This window comes from Triticum aestivum, chromosome 3B (genome assembly GCF_018294505.1).
Source record: "Triticum aestivum cultivar Chinese Spring chromosome 3B, IWGSC CS RefSeq v2.1, whole genome shotgun sequence".
In the NCBI taxonomy this organism is placed as follows: domain Eukaryota; kingdom Viridiplantae; phylum Streptophyta; class Magnoliopsida; order Poales; family Poaceae; genus Triticum; species Triticum aestivum.
In genome coordinates, this window is record NC_057801.1 from 761911713 (window position 1) to 761934841 (window position 23129).

General features: G+C 41.7%; 2 protein-coding genes across 2 annotated transcripts; one reads left to right on the forward strand and one right to left on the reverse strand.

Annotated features, from left to right (window-relative positions):
- Positions 1-1175: 1175 nt before the first annotated feature.
- LOC123066403 (uncharacterized) lies at positions 1176-4575 on the reverse strand. The gene is made up of 3 exons (XM_044489487.1): positions 2653-4575; positions 2419-2553; positions 1176-2258 (listed from the first exon to the last, which is right to left on the reverse strand). Exons 1-3 carry the CDS (start codon positions 3208-3210, stop codon positions 1842-1844), a joined length of 1110 nt encoding a protein of 369 aa, XP_044345422.1. The 5' UTR covers positions 3211-4575; the 3' UTR covers positions 1176-1841.
- Positions 4576-11022: 6447 nt separating this feature from the next.
- Positions 11023-21238, forward strand: LOC123066404 (phosphatidylinositol transfer protein 3-like). The gene is made up of 5 exons (XM_044489488.1): positions 11023-11162; positions 19512-19688; positions 19826-19927; positions 20062-20307; positions 20729-21238. The coding sequence occupies exons 1-5, from the start codon at positions 11076-11078 to the stop codon at positions 20954-20956; spliced, it is 840 nt and encodes a 279-aa protein (XP_044345423.1). The 5' UTR covers positions 11023-11075; the 3' UTR covers positions 20957-21238.
- The last annotated feature ends 1891 nt before the right edge of the window (positions 21239-23129 follow it).

The following is a 23129-nucleotide window of genomic DNA, read 5'->3' on the forward strand; positions in this document are numbered from 1 at the left end:
GAAAACGAAAAAATGTGGTAGTATGAGGGTCAAAGTGCAAAACGCACGAAACCACAAACCGGAAAGGGAAAACCGGAAACCATCCGCGCCACCTGGTTTTCCCTTGCGGGAGCGCTCCGCGCGCGACACTTGTCACGCGCGGGGCGCTCCCGAACCGCTCGTTACAAGTGCTCCGAAGGAGCGCTCGTTAACTAGTTACTCCTTCTGTTGCAGCAGCTTGGAATTCGGAGCACCCACAGTTCTGTTATAAGGGCTTCAGTTTAAGGCCCAACACACAGCACATATCACAACGGGAAGCCAAGGAGGAACAAAAAAACAACATCCGAAACTTTGTAAGAACTCAGGGGACAGTGGTAGCTGGCGGCATCGCTCCTGTGCACCGACAGCCCACCGCGACTCCATCTCCAACGCCAGCGCGGCATTAGTATGAATTGCCTAAAGCAGTTGTGAAAATCAGCGCGAATTTTGTCGAAATGTTTCTGGACTTCTTTGAAAACAAGACTAGATGTTTCTGAAACCCAGAAAAACATGGTCAAACTCACTTGTGAGGCGTGTAATAATGACTGAAATTTGCGTAAACATGTTTGAAATCCTTAGATGTTTTGTGTGTATTCATTCATTGGAATCGATGTGAACGTGTTTTTTTTTCTATAAACAATGAGAGTTCATTGACATATTTGTTATGAAATCAGTGAAAGCTTATACAATAAAAGCATTATAACTACTATACTTTTTTTATAACAAAAAGGGGTTTCCCTTGACTCCATTTATATTAGAATGAAACCACATAGTAACAAAGTTTTAGGCTCCCGGGCTGGGCCTGCAACAGCCAGCCAGGTCTTTTTGCAGCAACCGGGTTGCAGGGAATTTTATTGCAAGTTCAAACACAGATGCAGACAGCAGAAGAAACAGCCATAGACCCTAACACTAGCAACCAAAGACACAACCTAAACCTACATATAGTCTCTCTCAACACAGATGCAGGCACTAGAAGAAACAACCACATACACTAGAATCTCTCAAGACCCTAACACCCAGCTGGGAGGCATAGAATCCGGCGCTGTTCCTGGTCAGTCGCATCCATCAGCAGAACTAGTCCCATGCGATCCTCAGGAGCTCTCCCCACCCGTAATCGAGCAAGCACATGGCCCACATTATAACCAAGTTAGTTCTTCATGTGATGTATGTGAAATAAATCCCTTGAGAAACGACAAGGACAAAAGGAATACATAGCAATAATAGTAAGCACAAGGCTTTGATAATCCCATTGCAAGTTGGACAGAACTGATTATCCATGTGTCCACTTCACACACAGTGTGCTCAGGACATGAGAGTCACATACATCTATTTCTGTACTCAACAGGGTGGTTCCATGCTAGTAGCTCACCTGGGTTTCTCTAGCACCACTCCTTCAGTGAAGATATTGATCCTGTTTGTGAAGGTTTCCAACATCTCTGTGCAATGGCACTATGGCAGTAATCAGTACATTTTATATAAGAAACATGTAGCAGAAGTTTGTGAAAATCAGAACTAAAGACAATAATTGTGGTAATCAGTTAGTACTCTTCTGAGCTGAAACCAACCTAGCGCATAGCAGATTAATTCATGCTGACAACAAAAACTACATGACATACTGAAATTGCAGTTTGACAAAGCAGAAAGACCATTACAATTGACTAGATAGATATCTAATTCCATCCGTTATGCGTCCAGCATCGACCAACCTAAAACTTGACTCGGCACAAACAAGCATTTCACAGCTTGCCAAATAGTCTCCCCAGGTCTAACGACAACATAAGGTCTAGCTAGGTACCAGAAGAGTCTTGTACAAGAGGTGCTAATTAACTTATAGAGATCATTTCTGCTTCGGCGTAGTACTGGAGGTCAAAAGGGTCAGCAAACCCAAAATCAGAAGCTATCTCGTGGCAGTAAGGAGGACCTGACACCTCCTCGAATGGGCTTCTGAAGAGCTCTAATTTGCAAGCTTTGCTGCTCCATTTCGCATTGGTCAGAGGCTTCAGCTTGGCATTGACATTGTCCCCTGACGAGAAATACTCACTGGCCACCACAACCACCATCTGGTCCAGCACCCGACCTCTCTCCGCGATAAACTTGAGGAAAGTAAGCTCGCTTCTCGACCCTCGGAACTCGTAGAAGAACAACTTCTTCATGCTCCGCAGGATGCATTCGATGGGGCCGCCCTCCTGCCAGAACTTGAGATTGACCTTGCCAGTGGACTCCTCAAGTATGCGGGTGGACTGCAGATGAAATCGATCAGCCGAATACGGCATACATGGTTCAGGGATCTTTTCTATGAGGACATATCATGCAGCAGTAGCAATAGCAGCAGCAGGCCAGTAATCTTATAATTAATCTGATTCACAGCTCTGACCATGTTAGTTATATAGGCAATTTTACCTGGACATGGAGAGTCTCCAGGTTGGGGAAACAGCGGAGAAAGCCAGGCACTTTCTTGACAGCATTGCGCACACCGAACTGCACCTCCATGGCCAAAATCTGGGCACTTGGAACAATGCTCTCCTTGCTCCCAGCCTGCAATGCACCCAAGACAGACAAGCTAATTCAGATCATAGATTACCATTATTAATTCACACAGCTCTGTTCCACTTGCAAATTGACACAGCTCTGTACCACGACGACCAGCTCTTGCTCTCCAGGCTGAAGGTATCCCAGCACACGCAGGTTAGGTGCATGCCCAATCTTGATTCTGAAAGAGCGGTTCGCCATGGCCCGGCTATTGACCGCGGAAACAGTTTCCCATTGGAAGAGCCTCTCCAGGCGAGGGGCATCCACCACGTCGATGTCCTCCATGAAAGAAAAGCCGAGCTGGACGCAGCGCAGGCTGTGGCTGACGAGGCGGACGCGCACTCCGGTCTGGCTCCCCATTATGCCGAGGAACTCCAGGACGGGGCTTCTTTCAAGCATGAAGGCGAGGTCACGGTCCTCCATGACATTCCAGCAGAGGCCGAGCTCCCGGGGGTTGGGGAAGCTGACACTGCGCGGCACAGCGGCGGTGTCCGGGAGCCTCCAGATGCCGAGGTAGAGGCGGGTGAGGGAGGCGCAGCTGAAGATCGTGGCGGGGAGGCGCAGGTCAATCGGCCAAGGGCGGTTGACAAAGACGAGTTCTTGGACCCCCTTGGCGACGAGGATGTCGAGCCAGCGCGCCATTTCGCCTCGGTGCTTATCCATGGCGCTGCAGATGAGGTGGACGCAGCGGAAAGGCCCCGGGTGCGCCGCGAGGGAGTAAATTGCAAAAAAGCACCACAATTAGGGACCCTAAATCAAAAAACCACCACTATTCGGTTTTTTTTTCAAAAACCCATCACAATTGCGTTGACAGTTTGCAAAAAACGCTGATTGAATGATTAGAGTCGTTTAATGCAAATCTGACGGATGGGTCCCACTGTCAGGTGCCACGTGGCCAGCAGAATGGACGGCAGAGACGGACGTTAAACAACAGGTCAACCGAGAACTCTGCCTCCTTGGCATTCTGCCAAACAGGTAGCAGGCACACCAGATTGGCAGCCCGATGCATCTACAGATCTACTACATGGTTGACCCACCGCTGTCGAGCGCACGCCACCGTCCGTCGGAGTCGCCGCCGAACGCCTAGTCTCCGCGCTCGACCTTTCTCTTCCTCCGTGCGCCGCCACGCCCTCTGTCCCTCCTCTGTGCTCTCTCGCAAGTTGCAGTGGCGCTCCACCGCGCCCCGTCGCCGCCCACTCATGGAGCTCGTGGCCAACGGCCGAGTCTCACAACGCCGTCATGTCAGCTAGCCCTGCCATGGTATCCTCCCTCTTCGCACAAAATCAATTTGACTAGGCTGTCTGGAATCGGCCTTGTCATGGCCGTAATCTCAACCCCTGACCACACCTCGCCACCGCCCGAACTCGACTTCCGGCGAGCCCCAGCCCTCGTCGTCGCCCCCAGCGGATGTGCGTCGACACGTCGGTGCCGCAGAGCATCTTCACGACGAGCCCTGCGACCTCCTGCCACCTCCCAGTGTCGCCCTGATCTGGCAGTCGCCGCCGCCGCGCCCAAGGCCATCGTCCTCGAGCTCCCCTGCGACCCCCACGTTGACTACAAGACAGCCGTGGGTCGGGGGCGGTGGATTGCCGGCGTCTGCGAGTCAGGACTGCGGCGGCGGGAGAGTTTTCTCACGGGCCGCGCAGCAGAGTGGGTGGCCGTGTCGCGGTGGCGCAGGCCCTGTGCCCGGCGGCAAGGAGAAGGGTGGCGACGGGGGCTAGGGGAGGTCGGGGACGCGTGGATCGTTGGCAAGGGAGCAGGGGTGCCCTGGATGCCGGAGCACGGATCTCGCCGGAGTACAAGCTCTTCTCGCTACCGTCCGTCGCTGCCACAACCGCTCCTTCGTTCTTCTCTCCTTTTTCTTTCATTCATTTTGTTTCAATGACACACGGACCCCACCTGTCAGCTCGGTTAGACAATAACATCCGTCTCTTCAGGGACGTTACTAGGTGCCACGCCAGCTGAATTATGGGTCCCTCTGGTCAGATTCCGCATCAATAGCTGTTTATTCGTGTTATTAGTGCTTTCTGCAAACTGTCACCTAGAAACCGGATGTTTTTTGCAAAAAAATGGATGGTGGTGGTTTTTTGATTTAGGGTCCCTAATTGTGGTGATTTTTTGCAATTTACTCGCCGCGAGGGCGCCGGAAACAGCGGCGGTGACGGCGCGGGGAGAGGGAGACGCGTCGCCGTCCGGAAAGAGATTGATGTCGAAAAGAGCCAGGGGCGCCGAGCGCCAGAGCGGGCGCCAGCGCGAGGAGAGGGCGGCGGTGCGCGCGGCATCCTTGGCGGGGAGGCGGGAGATGATGACGCGGAGGAGCACATCGGGGAGGCGGCTGATGCGGTCTACGCCGTCGGGGACCCACGACGCGCCGGCGAGCGAGAGGGAGGCGGTGAGGGAGACGGGCGGCTCCGGCAGGTAGTCGTACACGAAGCAGAGCATCGCGTTTATGCCGAGGGAGATCGTAGCAGGATCGCGGCCTTCGCGCTCCATGGTGGCGAGTATATCGCTCATGGAGGTGCCGATGGTAAACTGAGAGTCGCCCATGGCCGCCGGTGGAGGGGGAGGCGGCCGACGGCGAGGGATTTGGTTTGGGGGTGGGGTGGGGAATGGAGGCGCTGTTTTCTGGAGGAGTGTGGTGGTGTCTGTGGTGAGCTGCTTCTGTACAAGCGCTCGCTCTTATGGGCCGGCCCATGAACGCGTCGCCGCTTCAAGAATCTAACTATTGGCCTAAAAACCCATTCTTCGACTCAAAAGAAAAATTGTAACTATTTTTTAGAACAATCTCCACATGTTAATAATCCGATAACTCTAGAGGCCATAGCATGTCGTGAGGCCTTGGCGCTTGCGGCTGATCTATCTTTGGATCGTTTAGTAATTGCCTGCGACTGCAAACCAATTGAGGACGACATCAAGAAAGGGTTGGGAGGCCCCCATATCATTATTGTGAAAGAGATAAACATGAGAAGAGTATGTTTCGCCAGCTGTGATTTTATGTGCGAACGTCAAGCTTCGAATCAGGATGCACATAATATTGTAAAATTTGCTGTATCGTTTCCTAAGGGTCACCATGTGTGGCTTCTATCCCCTCATGACCCTCTTTGTATCCTGTTGAATAATGTTCAATTTTAATAAATTTTGGTATCCCTCAAAAAACATCTGTACATGTTAAAAAAAAACAGTGTTCATGCATCTCAGAAAACATGTATTTTCCAGAGAACAGACCAAAACGAAATAAAAACAAAGTGAAAAAAGGAAGGGAAAAACAAAATAAAAACAACAGTAAAATAAAAAACATGATTAAATAAATATAAAAACAATTACCGTGGGAAGAAATTCCTACAGTTTCGGGTCCAATAATATGAGTAAATAAACATAAAATATAAATGGGATAAGAAAATAAATATACAAAAATTAGAAAAACAAAAAACATAAATCAAACTGAAAAAAAAGGGGGTACGGCGTGGTCCATGCATGGGCACATCAGAGCGCACTCTAAGAGAAAATGAAAAACTAAAAGAAGAAGAAGGAAATAGGGCCGCTAATAAAATTGGCTAAATAAAAAAGAAGAAAATTGCCTACTAAGTTAGCCCACAAGGGAGTTTCTTCAAGCGAACGCAGCTAGGTTTTGGCATGGGGATCCCTAAAAAAATCTAGGTTTTGGCATATGCCACGCTAGCGAGATATGGGCCCAAATGTCATATGCAGGTATCTTTTTTTTTTGCATGTAATACGTGTCTCATTCATATCATAAAGATTAAAGTACAAGTCACGTAAGGACCGACATGACAAAACTGAAAAGATAGCAGAACATCTCTGAGCTTGACACCAACGCCCATCACCTGCCTCCGGCACCACGATAGCAGCCACCGAAGAAAAGAATGATGGATCACCTCCTTACCCGAGCTCGACGCGGCTCCATCGCTGATATGCAGCTTTGCGGACCTTCAAGGTGGCTCACCAAAAGTGAAGCCCTTACCGTTGAACGAATCAGACCAGGGCAACACCCCGGACACGCCATCAAACTCCAGATCTGGCACCCCACCGCGACTAAGACGTCGCGGAAGGAAACCATACCTGCCATCCACGAACCACGAACCACGAACCCAACACATGTTCCGTCTTCCAGATGTCGTCGATGCAGACCACAATCTGCATCCGCTCCTGGACTACCTCCCAAGCTCCGCGCCGACGCTGGAGCAAACGCCGTCGCAACGGCGGAGCCCGAGGACATAGGTCCACCACGAGGATGTCGCCGCCGCCACGCCATCCTTGCTTGAACAGACTAGTTTCCAAATCCATCCCCAACCATAGGACCAATGGCCTTGTCAAGGAATGATCCGAAGAATCTTTATTCAGCGCTGTCATCGTCGCCGCCGAAACAAAGACGATGAACAGCCTAAAAATTTAAAACTACTAGAGAGTAAAAACAATCCACACGCGTGGATCCGGCGACCCCCCTCACTACCGACGACCGAGGTCGCCGGCGGAGGGGAGCCGCCGGAGGACGGCGCTGAAAGATTGGGTCTCCTGGCGGCGGCTAGGGTTTCCAGCCGCCAGGGCCAGGAGGAAAACGATTCCGCTGTTGCTACTCGACTACCTGTCTGGTCGATGTTACAATATTGGCTGTCATATGCAGGTATCTCTTGGGTATACCAAGCAGCTTCTCTCCTAAAAAATACAGTATGATCCAATCTTTAAGGCGATGCACTTAATAATCAGGTACTCCTCTGTCCCATAAGATATCCACAAGTACGATTGGCCTGCAGATATCAGGAGATGCAACATAAAGTATCATTGGCCTGCAGATATCCACAAGTACGATTCCTAGAAGCAGCAAGCATGGAGGGACGCGCCTAGTTCGAGAAGGGAGTAATAATTAGTAACCTGCTGTTGCGGGTAGGCAGTGGTGTGGAGGAAGGGAAAGAGGGCAGGGTTGGGGTTCCAGGTCGGACTCCTGGGTGGTGAGAGCAAGTGCGTTGGGACGGTCAAGAAGGAGAGGGTTTTGGGAGCATTCCTGGCCTCCCTCCTGTCCTGGGTGTGGGTTTGGGTAGCTCACTTGCTTTGGTTCATCTCTTCCGCTCCTTGGGAATATGATATGCGTCGGTAAAAATACCAAGACTATTTCAATCTTTGATGACGAGAGTAGGTGCAAACATGCATAGTATACAATGGAGATGCTATATCGATGATGAGAGTCGCACATGCATGCAGGCGGACATGTCTGCAGTGACTGTGGCTAGCCGAGAAGGAAGCGATTGAAAAGGGGTGACTCTGGTCAAGTCTGTTTTTTTTTATGAGATGCGGTCAACTCTGTTTCAGAACCGTGTTTCGTTCACGCGGACATACAAGAACATTGCAGATGTGTCCGCCTGCATGCCTAGTTGCACGGTCGCACCACTGTCAACTGTGAATCACTCACGCCCGCAAGCCGCTAATCTAGTGATCAGAAGAACTCATGATTTTCACAAATCACAACGAACATGCGCATGCGTCCAAATTGATTATTTTGAACATTCAAATTCTCTGTTTTTAATCTTGTTTTAGTCAGAGTCAAGATAAATCCTAATTTTTTTCCAACTGAAAATGTTGGGTTGAGATTGAACAAGTACATGTGTAAGCAAGTAGTACAGCTAGGGCCTTTTGCACGACGCCCCTTACGACCTACTCCACATGCTAGTTAGTACTCCATGACAATATCAAATCAGTATCATTAGGTTTGTCATGGAATGTAGTTTCATATTATATATATTTGGTATTGTAGATATTGATACTTTTTAATATAAATTTGGTTAGAATTTGTAAAGTTTGACTTGACATAAATCTTATACGTGGAGTAAAAAGAACAGAGGGACTACCTTGTGCTTTCTTTTGTAGTGACTAGGTGTGCACGTCCAATGAGAGAAGGACGACTGAACGAGCTTCAAAAGATCTCTTCTGCCTTTCATTCGTCTCATCTCATTTTCTTATTTGTGGCTAACTGCAATGCACGTCGATAATAGGGAAAGCAAGTCGCAGTCCGGGTCCTCGATAGAACCATGGAACATGGTGGAGTAGCAATTCATAGCCGAATAGACACCAGACTCTGTCCATCTCCAGGAAAGCTGATCTAGGCTAGGGGAGAGAGTGTTGTGTCGCAGAAGGCACCATAAGTGAATGTAGTGGACATAACCGCAGGTCCAAGCGTGCCAGCAATGTCGGGATCCCGGTGCGCTGGTGCAAGCCATGCTGAGCTATCCGAATCTTGCGTCTTCTTTGGAGAACTAGGTCATATATTGTTCATTTTATCTTATAATAATGTTTTTACAACCTGCAAAAAGTAGTAGCAACAAGCTAACACATAGCAAAATGCCAGTTCGTCGAGCTAGCTATGGCAATTCATAAATAGTTATTATTTCTAGAAGTAAATTACAAGAAAACCATATAATGTATTCCCTCCATTTCCTTATACAAGGCCACTATCAAAAATACATTTTGCATCAATACAAGACCACCAACAGTAATCGAGGCAAAAATTAATGATGTTTCCTCGTACTAGCAACCTTTTAATACTTACATGCATGTAGTCATAGTGACACTCCGCCACTTCCTTCCCATTCATCCGTTGCATGCTTGTGGTGTATTGATGATCCCGGTTAACAAAAAAATTGACTTGCAAAGGAGGGTCATTAAATTTTATCTTCGTACCTGTAATATGAGTTTGTGGCCTTGTATAAGGGAATGGAGGGAGTAACACAATTATTCATATCTAATCCTCTCTACATGCAATTATGTCAACTCAACATGTCATCATGCATGAAAAATTCCAAATTAATATGCATGCATGCTACTTATATTCAATAAATATTCTACAATGATACAATAGAATAAATTATACATATTCCAATTTCAATTCTCATATTAATCCATATAGTCATATTACAACAAAATTTCTTTGAAATAATTCCAGCCAGTTCCCATCGAACATGTGGGGTGTTATTATGATAATCTCCCCCCCCCCCCCCCCCCAAAGGACTTGTTGTGTGCCAACCATCAATCAGGAGAATACACTGACCCTAATAAATAACTGTTCGTCATAAAATTCTGTACGTATTATATCCTGCATGCACATAATCTATACTCGTCTATAGTATACAAACAAGTGTAAAGTAATACAGATCGCTGGATCTTTGTAATCGGATGACTTAAATTCAATTGCTTTAGATAGATGACTGTGTGGCCAAATGCAGACCGTTGAACAAGATAATCAGACGGCCCACGATGCAGGGAATCGGGGTGGGGGGCACCGTTGTGCTGTCAGATTGCTACCATCATAGAGTGTTGCAGTGCTCATGATTCTTCCTCTTCCACTGCTACTAGAAATCTCTGGCAGGCTCCCGTGGCCGTGAGAGAGTGATGCCTTAAAATAGCATTACTCATTTAAAAAAACAGTACCACTAACGCCACGTACTAGCAACGTGGTGTGAGAAAAGAAAACGGCATGCAGCACTGCACCCCTCCCGCAGCTAACATTCTTCTTTTCTTGCGGGTAACACTCAATTGCTTTAATTACAGCCAGTGGCGGAGCTATGTAGGGGCAAAACAGTGCCATGGCCCGTCCAGGTTAGAACGAAAACAATGTAAAGTATGAGCCTGACTGGCTATTTCTGAATTTTTTGGGTGGTATTCTTCAGATTGGCCCGCCCTGCTCTTAGTTTGTAGCCCCGCCGCTGTTTACAACAATGTTAATTTCTCTTATAAGCATGTTCCACAAATATTATGACCTGAGAATCAATCTATGATTGAATGGTTAGGAGGGTTGTTTGTACCTAGGTCACTAGAGTTCAAACTTTAGGTTTGACATATGTGTATCTCATTAACGCAGAATATTCTTTCCGTGAAAATGATGTCCCCGATAGCGAGCAACCTGTGGTGACTGTTAATCTCCAGACCATGTTTCGCCAAAATAAAATATTATGACCTAGCTTTTCCTTTGTTTTCACCCAATATTTTTAGCGTGAACTCTTAGTTATTGATTGAACTAATCAGTCGTATGATGCATGTTTACGGAATTTACTTGATCTTTTCAATAAATACTGATAATGTACTAAACAGAAATGCCTTAAGTCACTCCCAACACACAACATTTTAGAATAATCGTTAAATCTCGCCTGCAAAAAAAACGTTAAATCTAGACGTGCATGGCACGTGCCATGTACTAGTACAGTTAGATCAGAAGACTGCTAGCTCACGGTGCTTTCCAGTTAAACAAATGCTCACCACCCAACTACCCCTACCCGTGGAAGGGAAAGACGAAGCTTTGAATGCTCCTGTATGAAGAGACGTGGGCGTGAACATGTGTCTGTCTCGGCTGTCCATGATGCCATCATGGCAGCTGCAACCACACTCTCACTACCCACTCCTATCATGTTCGATTCGATCTCCTCCAACGATATATATAATGCCCGTCGCTCAATGCGAACCCCCGGGATCCCAGGCCAAAGTTGCAGTGTGGTTCTAGGCAACGAGCTAGCTAGCACTCTGAAGCAATGAGCTACCAGCTGATGAAGAAGGCCAGGAGCGAAGCAACACAGCAGAAGGCGCCATCTTTGTCTTTGGAACAACAGCAGGAAAAGGTAACATCAATTCACGGCATCACACGGCGTTTCTTTTTCGAGTTTGTCTTTGCATGAATTCCTGTCGGCCATGGTTGCATATATGTATGTGTTTCCGTTGACTGTTTTCAGTTGAATCACGAAACGGGAATAAGGTTCTACTCCCTCCGTTCGGAATTACTTGTTCAAAAAATGAATGTATCTAGATGTATTTTAGTTATAAATACATTCATTTTTATCCATTTTTGTGACAAGTAATTCTGAACAGGGGGAGTATAAGCCAACATCAGAAGATTCTACAAAATTTCTTTTTCTGCCATTCGTCGTGCCTTTTTTCCTCGAAATTGAGGCAAACGTTTTGCCTCGTCTCATTAATCTACCTTACCTATGGATCTACCATTCCATAGTATATACTAAAAGCACAATATGAAGTCCAAAAAGAAAAATATAATACGAGTTTTTCTCAGACGCCACATGAATCCACGTCATCCCAATTATTCTCCAAAGTTAGATCTCCAATTTATTGTTAGGATTTAATAATACCAACAATTCCTCCATCCACATGGAAAGGATTTGCAAAATTTCCTTTTCACGCTTAACAGTTAAGTATATCTTTCTGGCACTCGCCGTGCCTCTATCTATCTATCTATCTATCTATCTATCTATCTATTGTATACTATACACTAAAAGCATAAATTTTTTTTTTGCATGGTACTAAAAGCATAATATAAGGGGTTTTTTTTTGAGACATCACGTGTAGCCACATCATCCCAATTATTTCTGAAAGTTCTGTAGTTTATCGTTAGGATTTAATAATGCGAACAATTCCATCCGTTGTAGTAAGAGCCCGTGTTCCATATGGAGATGAGAAGAATAGTTGTTTTATAGTCATTAAATAAAAGGTTCTTCCTTCTATTGCTTTGTGCGAGAAAACTTCCAATCTACTCATCTTCAATCATGGCAGTACAACGAACATAGTAAATAGTAAAAATTGCATCCAGATCTATAGACCATCTAGCAACGACTACAAGCACTGAAGTAAGCCGAAGGAGCGCCACCGTCATCGCCCCTACCTCGCCGGAGTCGGGCAAAACTTGGTGTAGTAGACAGTCGGAAAGTCGTCACGCTAAAGCCCCATGGTATAAAAGGTGCTTCCTTCATCTACATATACAAGTAACAATACATTTTTTAGATTACCTTTGGCCATGGGTTGGAACAAACAAAAAGTATACTGTTAAATAAGTGTGACAGGAGTTTCTAATGATACAACCTTTATATCGTAATTTTATATATCATTAATTTTATCAATGGTCTAATGCAATCTTGAAAAAAGTATGAGGCCCCAAATATTTTGATGTAGTATGTGTTGGTCCCTCAAAGAAACGTACGTGTTGGAGCCTATGTCCCAAAACAACTATAATTGGGTGGTGCACAAGTAAAAAAATAGAACACTATAGATTATAAATTGCTATGCTTATCAGTGTGCATGAATGAGCATACAAATATAACAAAAAAATCATATTAATAAGTAGAATAGGAATCATTAGACACATACAAAAAGTTTATAAAATTATTTATTTAAAGGCTGCAGTCTATTTTGCATTTAATATTTTCATCCAAGAGTTCTTTTGAATTGTTCATATAATGCACTAAAGTAAAGCTTTTACAGAATCACTATGAAGTAAAAAAATCAAGAACATTCATTTCTTTCTTAGATTAGGGGTTTGGTCTATATGGTCAACATCTCAGCACACCAATTATTTATGCATTTACAATGGAACACATATAATAGATATACCTGATTCTATGTTCTGGCCAATTAAGCAGTGAAATAGAGGCAATTCACGCGAGGCATATATAGGCGACTATCCAGCTATACCAAAATAATACATGAAGGACACCCATTCTTGTCCTTAGATCAAATAGCTACAAATTGTCACATTGATCTAACATAGTCTATGAATTATTGGATACAAATAAGATACACTATGAATCTACTGTAGTTAAACATCATAAAAATAACAATATTTTAAGTAGATTCGAAGTACTAAAATGGAAACAAATGTTTTACAGAACAGTTTATTTAAAATTGTACTCAACATGTTTTATTTTCATCGGAGAATTAATTTGAATTTTCAAAAGTAATGTAATTAACAAAACTTTTACAAACTCGAATGTTAATAAAGAATATGTTTTTCCTAAGATTAGACATTTCTTCCGTATGCTCAACATCTCAACATTGATTACTCATGGATTTATTCTGAAACACATACAATATATTTACCCGATTCTATGTTCGATGACGAACAACCATTCTTATTCTTAGAGAAAATAGCTTCAAATGATCACGTTGATATTGAATAGTTAACTAATTATGGATCTATTTATTGGGTACAAAGATATAGTACAACAAAAAGAAGAGATATATGCGTGCATGAATAAGCATACAAATATAATAAAAATAAGCATATTATTAAGCATAATTGGATATTTAAAATAGAGATAATAGGTTTAGAATATTATTTATTCATAGATTGGACTCAAATTCGCTAGTGTTATTGTGACCGAGAATTCTTTCAATTGTTCGTACTAACGAACTAAAATAAAGCTCTTACAAACTCACTATTAATAAAAATCATGTACATTATTCTTTTATTAGGTTAGGGGTTTGGTTTATATGGTCAACATCCTAGCACAAAGATTATTCATGTATTTATCCCGAAACACATATAATAGACTTTTTTCGATTCTATGTTCTTGCCAAATAAACAGTGAAATAGGCAATCCATGTGAGGCATATATATGGGCAAATATCCATCTGTTCCAAACTATTATATGAAGAACAACCATTCTTATCCTTAGATCAAATAGCTACAAATTGTCATGCTGATCTAACATAGTCTAGGAATTATTGGATGCAAAGACGTAGTGCGGCAGAAAAAGAAGATATACTATGAATCTATTGTAGTGAATTACCCTGAAAATAATCATATTTTAAGTAGATTAGAAATACTGAAATGGACACAATTTGTTCATATTTTTTTTATTTAAACATTGTACTCATGTTTACATGTGTAATTTTCATCGTAGAATTCTTTTGAAATTTTCACGCTAACTTAATTAAAGTAAAAAAATTACAAACTCCAATATTGATTAAAAAATCATGAAGAATTATTATTTTCCTAAGATTAGGTGTTTCGTTCGTATGGTCAACATCTTAGCACATTGGCCATATTAATTTATTCTGAAATAAGTATAATATATTTACCTGCTTTGATGTTTTTGCCAAATAAGTAGTGAAATAGAGGAAAACAATGTGAGACACATATAGGCAGCTATCCAGTTGTTCCAAGAAAATTATACGGATAATACCCATTCTTATTCTTAGAGAACATAACTACAAATTGTCACGTTGATATTACAATAGTCTACCATTTTTTATAAAATTATTTATTTAAAATTTGCAGTCTATTTCGCATGTAATATTTTCATCCGAGAATTCTTTTGAATTGTTCATATATATAGTGCACTAAAGTAAAGCTTTTACAGAATCACTATGAAGTAAAAAAAATCATGAAAATTCAATTTTCTTAGATTAGGGTTTTGGTCTATATGGTCAACATCTCAGCACACCGATTATTTATGCATTTATTGTGAAACACATATAATAGATATACATGATTCTATGTTCTGGCCAATTAAGCAGTGAAATAGAAGCAATCCACGCGAGGCATATATAGGTGGCTATCCAGCTATTCCAAAATAATATATGAAGAACACCCATTGTTATCCTTAGAACAAATAGCTACAAATTGTCACTTTGATCTAACATAGTCTAGGAATTATTGGATACAAAAGGCATAGTACGACAGAAAAATAAGATACACTACGAATCTATTGTAGTTAAACATCATAAAAATAACAACATTTTAAGTAGATTAGAAGTACTAAAATAGAAACAAATGTTTCATAAAACAGTTTATTTAAATGTTGTACTCAAGTTTACATGTTTTATTTTCATCGGAGAATTATTTTGAATTTTCCACGCTAATGTAATTAACAAAGCTTTTACAAACTCCAATATTAATAATCCATATTTGTTCATGAGGTTAGATGTTTCTTCCATATGCTCAACATCTCAACATTGATTACTCATGGATTATTCTGATACACATGCAATATATTTACCCAATTCTATGTTCGATGAAGAACACCCATTCTTATTCTTAGATAAAATAGCTACATATGATCACGTTGATATTAAATAGTTAACAAATTATGGATCTATTTATTGGATACAAAGATATAGTACGACGAAAAGAAGAGATATATGCATGGATGAATAAGCATACAGATATAACAAAAATAATCATATTATTAAGCATAATAGAAATATTTAAAATAGAGATAAAAAGGTTTAAAAAATTATTTATTCAGAGATTGGACTCAAATTCGCCAGTGTTACTGTGACCGAGAATTCTTTGAATTGTTCATACTAATGAACTAAATAAAGCTCTTAGAAACTCACTATATAAAAAATCATGAACTTATTCTTTTATTACATTAGAGTTTGGTCTATATGGTCAACATCTCAGCACAAAGATTATTCATGTATTTATCCTGAAACACATATGATGGATTTTTTCTGATTCTATGTTCTTGCCAAATAAACAGTGAAATAGAGGCAATCCATGCGAGGCATATATGGGCAATTATCCAGCAGTTCCAAACTATTATATGAAGAACACCCATTCTTATCCTTAGATCAAATAGCTACAAATTGTCACGTTGATCTAGCATAGTCTAGCTAGGAATTATTGGATGCAAAGACATAGTGCGGCAGAAAAAGAAGATATACTATGAATCTATTGTAGTGAAACATCCTGATAATAATCATATTTTAAGTAGATTAGAAATACCGAAATAGACACAATTTGTTTATAAAACAATTTATTTAAACACCGTACTCATGTTTACATGTGTTATTTCCATTGTAGAATTCTTTTAAAAATTTCAAACTAACTTAATTAAAGGAAAAAAATTACAAACTCCAATATTGATTAAAAATCATGAAGAATTATTATTTTTCTAAGATTAGGTGTTTTGTTCATATGGTCAACATTTTAGCACATTGATTATTAATGAATTTATTCTGAAATAAATATAATATATTTACCCGATTCCATGTTTTTTTTCCGAATAAGTAGTGAAGTAGAGGCAAACAATGTGAGACACATATAGGCAGCTATCCAGTTGTTCCAAGAAAATATACGGAAAATACCCATTCTTATTCTTAGAGAAAATAACTACAAATTGTCATGTTGATATTACAATAGGCTACCAATTTTTGGACCTATTTATTGTATACAAATATACGACATGACAAAAGAAAGAGAGGTATACTACGAATCTACAATAGTAAAACATCAACCTATCAAATATGGTAGACTCTCTTCTGCTATATGAAGCCTAGTTTGGACGGATTAAGAAAATCATTCTCCTATCCAGTTCATCTTCCCAAGTGTGCCTAAAGAGATTACAATAAATTGACCATCATTTTTTGTAAACAAGTAATATATTAATATCTTATAAAATTAAAATATTGTCAAAACTCAACAAAAAAGAAAAACCACCCGGTGTCTATATGGCATCATCCTTTTATTAGTACCATGGGATATCAGTGGCCATATCAAAAAATAGCTCGGTTGTGTCAAGAGATGGTAAAATTTACGTTGGTATAGACATGAAACAATAAAGGCATTGCATATTATAATGCTAATATTTGTATTGACTTCATTAAGCAGTTTATTCCATTTTCCCAAATGGTTTTACAAGCACCAACAAAATATTCATATAGTAGTGTGCACGTATCAAAAAAAATACGGCTCATATATTTTCATGACATACCATATTTATTCTATAGTAAAAGCACGTGGTCTACCAAAGAACAATTAAGCCAGAAATCCCACATAAAACGATAATTCTTAGTTCATAGACCAGCAAAATGATAGATCTTCGGAATCACTTTTTTATCCTTATTATTATTATGAAAAACCGACAATCAAAATTTTCCTTCATAAACCAGATTTAACATATCTGATAAGAATGCCTCAAGCGTGTACTCTAAACTTTAGTTATAAGTACTAATCGAATGTCACATACATACAACAGATATGGCTATAATTATGGTGTTATTTTTAGAAATGGAACATTATAATTATGTATCCACATATTAAAGCTGATCAAATATAGTTCAACCAAATGTGATATGTTATCATGCTCAAAAAATGTGATATGTTATTTATCATAATATTTTTGGTGACAATAGAAACATATTATTTCTAATCCTGTAATATTAATATTATCACATTATTGTTTAATTTTCATACACTTTTGACACATTTAAGATGATGCCTTCGCATTTGCGAGGGCCATCTGGTTAGTTAAAAAGAATTTAAGACACCAAAATGTAACCAAAATTTACAAAGAGCCCTACTCTCGCGGCATGATTGAACTCAAGTACATCGTGCCCACCAAAACCCATATGTTTGCTTTGACTTTAATCTTGCACGTGATGATGCATGGTATGGTAGAAATATTTCTAGAAACTCTGTATTCCACACATTCCGAATATCCCAGGACACAAGCATAACAAGGGGTGCAATCCCCTTTCGTTTGTGCCCACTGATGTTGACCATCGAATGCCACCACTCCATAACTGAATTGAATAAGATCACGTTTCAGTGTGAACGTACAAGACAAGCTTTAAATCTCGTCCATAATATGGCTAGAAAATCTACACTAGAGCAAAAGATGTGTGGCCATCTCTGGTTCCCTTCTACATAGCTAGTACTCCCTCCATTCGGAATTACTTGTCGCAGAAATGGATGTAACTAGATGTATTTTAGTTCTAGATACATCCATTTCCTAGACAAGTAGATACATCCATTTCTGCGACAAGTAATTCCGAACAAAGGGAGTACAAGCCACGGTTTGGCTACCCTCTCCGCTGCAATATGTTGGCCAGCCAAACCTGGTCTTGCAGTATGAGCCAAGCGAAAAAGTTTTTCTAGGGCGGCACATTTTTCCACACCAGCGATTTCAAAGTGGAGGCAGAAGCTGTGCGGAATAAGCCGACTTGGCCGAATAAATTACCGAAGCGGTGAGGTTATGTCATCTAGGATGTCTTCATTGAGGTGTACATCTTTGAGACCTAGTCAAAGACAATAGAAATTAGTGATGTGATGTACTTGAAGTCCAAATTGGAATTGATGTTCCTCATCCATTGATCAACCACAAGGCACTTCAAACAGACAACTCGTCTTGCACTTGAAGATCGCGAAAATGGATGATGAAATATCCTTCAGCTTCCTCACCCCCCACCCCCCAGGCACAACGAGAGCCAAAGTTCACCATTGCAACGGTAAGTGGTTCATATCCACATTATCCCAAGGACGACCCAAACCCGCGCACGGCCCAAACCTTTTCGTTCAAACCATGGTCAACATAAGCGAGGTGCTCAAGCAAAAATTTCAAGGTCAAGGTCCCACCTCACCTTATACTTCCCTCTAGAGTCTAGACACCTTGTCAGCACCGGCCCAAATGAAAGCACTCTAGCTAACGATTGCCTTCATGGTCCCTTTACGCACAACCAGGGGAGTGAGATGACGAATAGCCTGAGAGGAAATGACCACTTTGGTCAAAGCATTTCTACCAGCTGATTTGATAAGCCGTTCCCAATCCCAACCCACAAGCTTTCCGACCATCTTGTTGCATAAATGTTGGAAGTCAATGGTTCTCAGACGATGCACTGACATCGGGACACCGATGTAGTGCAATATAAAATGAGCTCTAGTTGCCGAGAAGGCACGAAGGATGGCATCAAGGTCCGCGCCGAACATCCGATGGTATAGCCGTATAGTAGTACAATTATGATATGTACTATGTTTATGGAACATATAATGGACACTGCAAATCCATGTTAATCTTCAAGTGAGGTCGAATTCGTTACCAAAACACGTACTAGCAATATTGTGTTCAATTACTTCTAAATAACATGGATGAAAACATCAAAAGCTTCGGTCAAACATGGATGTCGATACACCCATTAAATTTGGATATGATTTTCTGACGGTATGTAGAAATATATAAACGTTCTAACATCAACCAGTGTTATGTATCAAAATCGATGTTATTTTGCCCACTTCATACGCACTATACGTATAGTCGTACATGGCGCATGATCAATGTTAGTACTCCACGTTCTCATAGAAAGGCGAAATTTGTACTGCAATGGGGCTGTGCAAATTAAAAACTAATTATTTTTTCCATAAGAGATTAACTAGTAACTTCGATTTGCACGTATGTTAGATAAATGAGGTGCGGGGTCTCCTTGGCAGTCTGACCGAGGAGATGCCGAGTTTCCTGTCAGACGCCACCATCCGCCGTTTCCTCCGAGCGAGGAATTGGAGCACGGAACAAGCAACCAAGGGTCTCAAGGAAACCGTCAAGTGGAGGCGTGAGTACAGGCCGGATGCAATTTCTTGGGTCAGTAATTTAACTGTATACTCTATTAATTAGCCTTATAGGTTGCTCTATCTTTAAATGTCTGCTCATAATTGTGTGCCGTATTACTCTGCTTCAATGGATTGTGTAAGAAACTCTTCTCTGCGAGCAAATGGCAGGAAGACCTTGCTGAAATGGAGAACGAGGCCAGGAGAACACATGTAGCCGACTACCTTGACAAGAATGGAAGAAGTGTCCTCGTAGTAAACCTACCAATGAAGGTACTTTACTTATGGCCTGCTACACTAATCAATCCATTAGAGGATATTGGTAACAAAGAGTTGAACACCAACGAAGAAGAAAGAGTATCTAACTTTTTTCCCTACTAATTAAGGTTCATTAACTTGTACAACAGTCTAAAGTTTCAGTCAAGGAGCAGATAAAGCACCTGGTATATCTCCTCGAGTATTTCGCTACCAATTCAGCAGATGAACAAGACGACTATGTTGTTTGGTTGATTGACTTCCGAGGCTGGTCGATATCGAGTACGCCATTGTCGACAACCCGTGAGACCATGCACATAATTCAAAACTACTATCCAGGGGTGATAGCCGTGGCGATTCCTTTTCACCCTCCGAGGATTTTTGAATCTTTTTGGAAGGTATGCAAAGATTCTAAATTGTGATGTTTTATGCCCACATCCAACTTTTTTTTCTTCTAATCATGCACATATTGACGTTCGTGAGTCATGGGTTGCCCGACTTAGAAGGGTGGATATATAACCTTGCTGTAGGTCTTTCAGTCTTGCCTCATATATATAAGGTACCTAATTAGGAATTTCAACACTATTTTCTGATAGCTAATCCTAGTTTTCGTCCGCACCAAGCACATGTAGTCGCTGCCAACTTACATGTTGGTATTCTCTAAAGAAGTAGCGGTTAAACCCCACATGAGCGTCCACGCGCAATGGAAACGGAAAATCCATCCCTGTCGGTGTTTGCAATCTTGTGAAAGTGCGTTTCCTGTTTCATCAGTGAATATTCCAATTTGATTTAACAACTTTGCCTTTACTTGATTTGCAGATAGCAAAGAACTTTGTCCAGCCAAACATGAAAGAGAAAGTGAAGTTTGTTTATGCTAACAAACCAGAGAGCCTGAAGATAATTGCTGACATCTTTGACTTAGACACGCTGGAGTTGTCGTTCGGAGGAAGAAGCACCAGTGCAATCTTTGACATCAACAAGTATGCTGAGAGAATGATAAGAGCCGACAAGATGAGAGTAACATCAAAAGACACAAATGGCAAATGATCTCCATGAGCAATGACCATGATTAAATACAAGTTGCTTGTGAGCCATACATGCTAATCGTCTGCCTGCGAGTTACTAGGCTACTATATATATTAGTTGAGTGCCCATGTTGCCACGGAATACAAAATAAGCACACCAATCAAATAGTTTGTCTTCATAAATTTTTGGAAGATGATGGCATCTGGTTCCATCCATATAGCAACATATACTTGTTCTCCTTTTCTTTCTTCCTCAACAATCGTTACTAGTTGACATTTTTAATACTAAGAGTTTTTGGCAAGATATTCTTAGTAAGAAGTACTTTCTTTCGAACAGAACTCTGGGACAATTGGTTTCCAAACCTGGTAACTCACATTTTTGGCAAGGGTTGATGGAGTTGAAGAAACTTCTTTTTGTACCTGTTGTATGAAAAAAAATGGAGATGGTCAAACCAGGTATTGGGAAGATCGGGGATAGTTGACAATGGCCTTGCTACCTCCTACCTTGGATTATATTCCATTTCCTTAGACTAAAATATCATGGTTATTTATGTTTTTAGGAGAGGTTTGTATAACTTACGGTTTACAAGAGCTATAGTTGGGGAGAGAAAGGAACAATGGGACAGGCTCAGGACTGACTGTCCTCAGGTGCCGTTAATTGAAGAGGATAACCAACTCATATGGCTTTTATCTACTTCTGGTTAGGTTTATGTTAGTTCGTTGTACCCTATTATGAGGTTGTCCCCTATAGATGTACTTGGAAAACAAAGATAACTTTGATGGTGAAAACTTTCATTTATCTGGCTCTAAGAGTTAGTGTTCTAACAAGATATGTATGTGCTAGAAGAGGCAGGCAATATTGTCAACAATGCTTGTTCCGTGATGAGAAGGAATCTATTTCAAATACTTTCTTTGACTACGCTTTAGTTGAGAGGAGATTTGTAGCGTGTAAGGGCCATGGCTCACACTTTTTGGGGTAGTTGTGTGGACCACCCATCTACCTTGTAATTCGGAAGGTGAGTTGGTTCCATGCATTCGGAAGGTAAGTCGGAAGGTGCGTATGCTTTTGTTAGAGGTTGTATGTTCCGCCCATCTCGCCCCCATGCTTCTTCATTTGACTTTCAAATTTGAACCCATTATATCTTTTGAATCGAGAGTCCAATTTATGTTTTGTTTGCATGTTCGTGTTCCTTGTGACGAGAGCTTTTGATTACCTTCGACCTGGTTTTGGATGTACATATGGCATTCTTCCTATAGATCCTAGGATTTATCGAATCTAGGAAGTGATGATGCTTAGTAAGGAGATATTTGCAAGCCCTTATTATCACAAAACATTTCAGTTTCCCGAACCAAACATAGAGGTGATTCAAAAGACTAATAAAAAAGGGGTAAGGCTTAAGGTTTCACCTGCAACCGTGTACATGCGCTCGTGATTCTATCTAGATAATCAACATGGCAGTGCTAAACACACTTACACATATCATGTGATGTAGGTTCGCCAAACCGGCTTCATTGTCTGCTTTAGTCGGCACGCTTTGCTAAAGGCCACTACCAACCAATCGAGTAGGTTGGATGTTATCTAACCTGTGATCAAGCTGACTTGAACCTGAGGGGTCGCGTGCTTAAGGAAGGGAACCTATGAGATCGGATCCGAGGAGATTAGTCGGATGTGATTTGAGCTGGATTTGGATCGTGCCCGAGTAAGCTTGTGGGCTTTAGGTTCCATACGAGGCCGATGTGATGAGCCCGTGACAGATGCCAAAAATAGTGGAGGTGCAGCATACAGTTTCAATTGATCACTTCGGCATTTGTTGTTAGGGCTTTGCATGTGTTGCACCTAGCCAGACCTCCACTCGCCGCTGACTCTGCCATAGGACCCGCAGCACGGTGTTCCTCCTGCACATGCAGATACTGTTAGAGACGGTACGCTTGCACCGCTCTGGCGAACCTATTCGTGGAATCCGATCGGCTACATGTGAGATCGACGAGGAGGAGATGACTTCGGTGACGCGCTGCCACGACTCTACTTCCGCTGCACGGTATTGCGCGTCTAGTGATAACGATCTATGATCCATCTGCTATAGCATGTTCCTGATTGTTCTACGCGTAGGAAATATTTATATTGCAGCCGATGCACCTAGCGTAGCCCAACAGTGAGGTCGTACTCACTGGTCACCGGCGCTTTGGCAAGTGTA

Coding starts and splice junctions, on each gene's coding strand:
- LOC123066404 (XM_044489488.1), top strand. CDS start 11,076: ATGAGCTACCAGCTGATGAAGAAGGCCAGGAGCGAAGCAACACAGCAG. Junction 11,163..19,511: donor TGGAACAACAGCAGGAAAAG/GTAACATCAATT, acceptor CACGTATGTTAG/ATAAATGAGGTGCGGGGTCT. Junction 19,689..19,825: donor GGCCGGATGCAATTTCTTGG/GTCAGTAATTTA, acceptor AGCAAATGGCAG/GAAGACCTTGCTGAAATGGA.
- LOC123066403 (XM_044489487.1), bottom strand. CDS start 3,210: ATGGATAAGCACCGAGGCGAAATGGCGCGCTGGCTCGACATCCTCGTC. Junction 2,554..2,652: donor AGCAAGAGCTGGTCGTCGTG/GTACAGAGCTGT, acceptor GGTGCATTGCAG/GCTGGGAGCAAGGAGAGCAT. Junction 2,259..2,418: donor TGGAGACTCTCCATGTCCAG/GTAAAATTGCCT, acceptor TTTCATCTGCAG/TCCACCCGCATACTTGAGGA.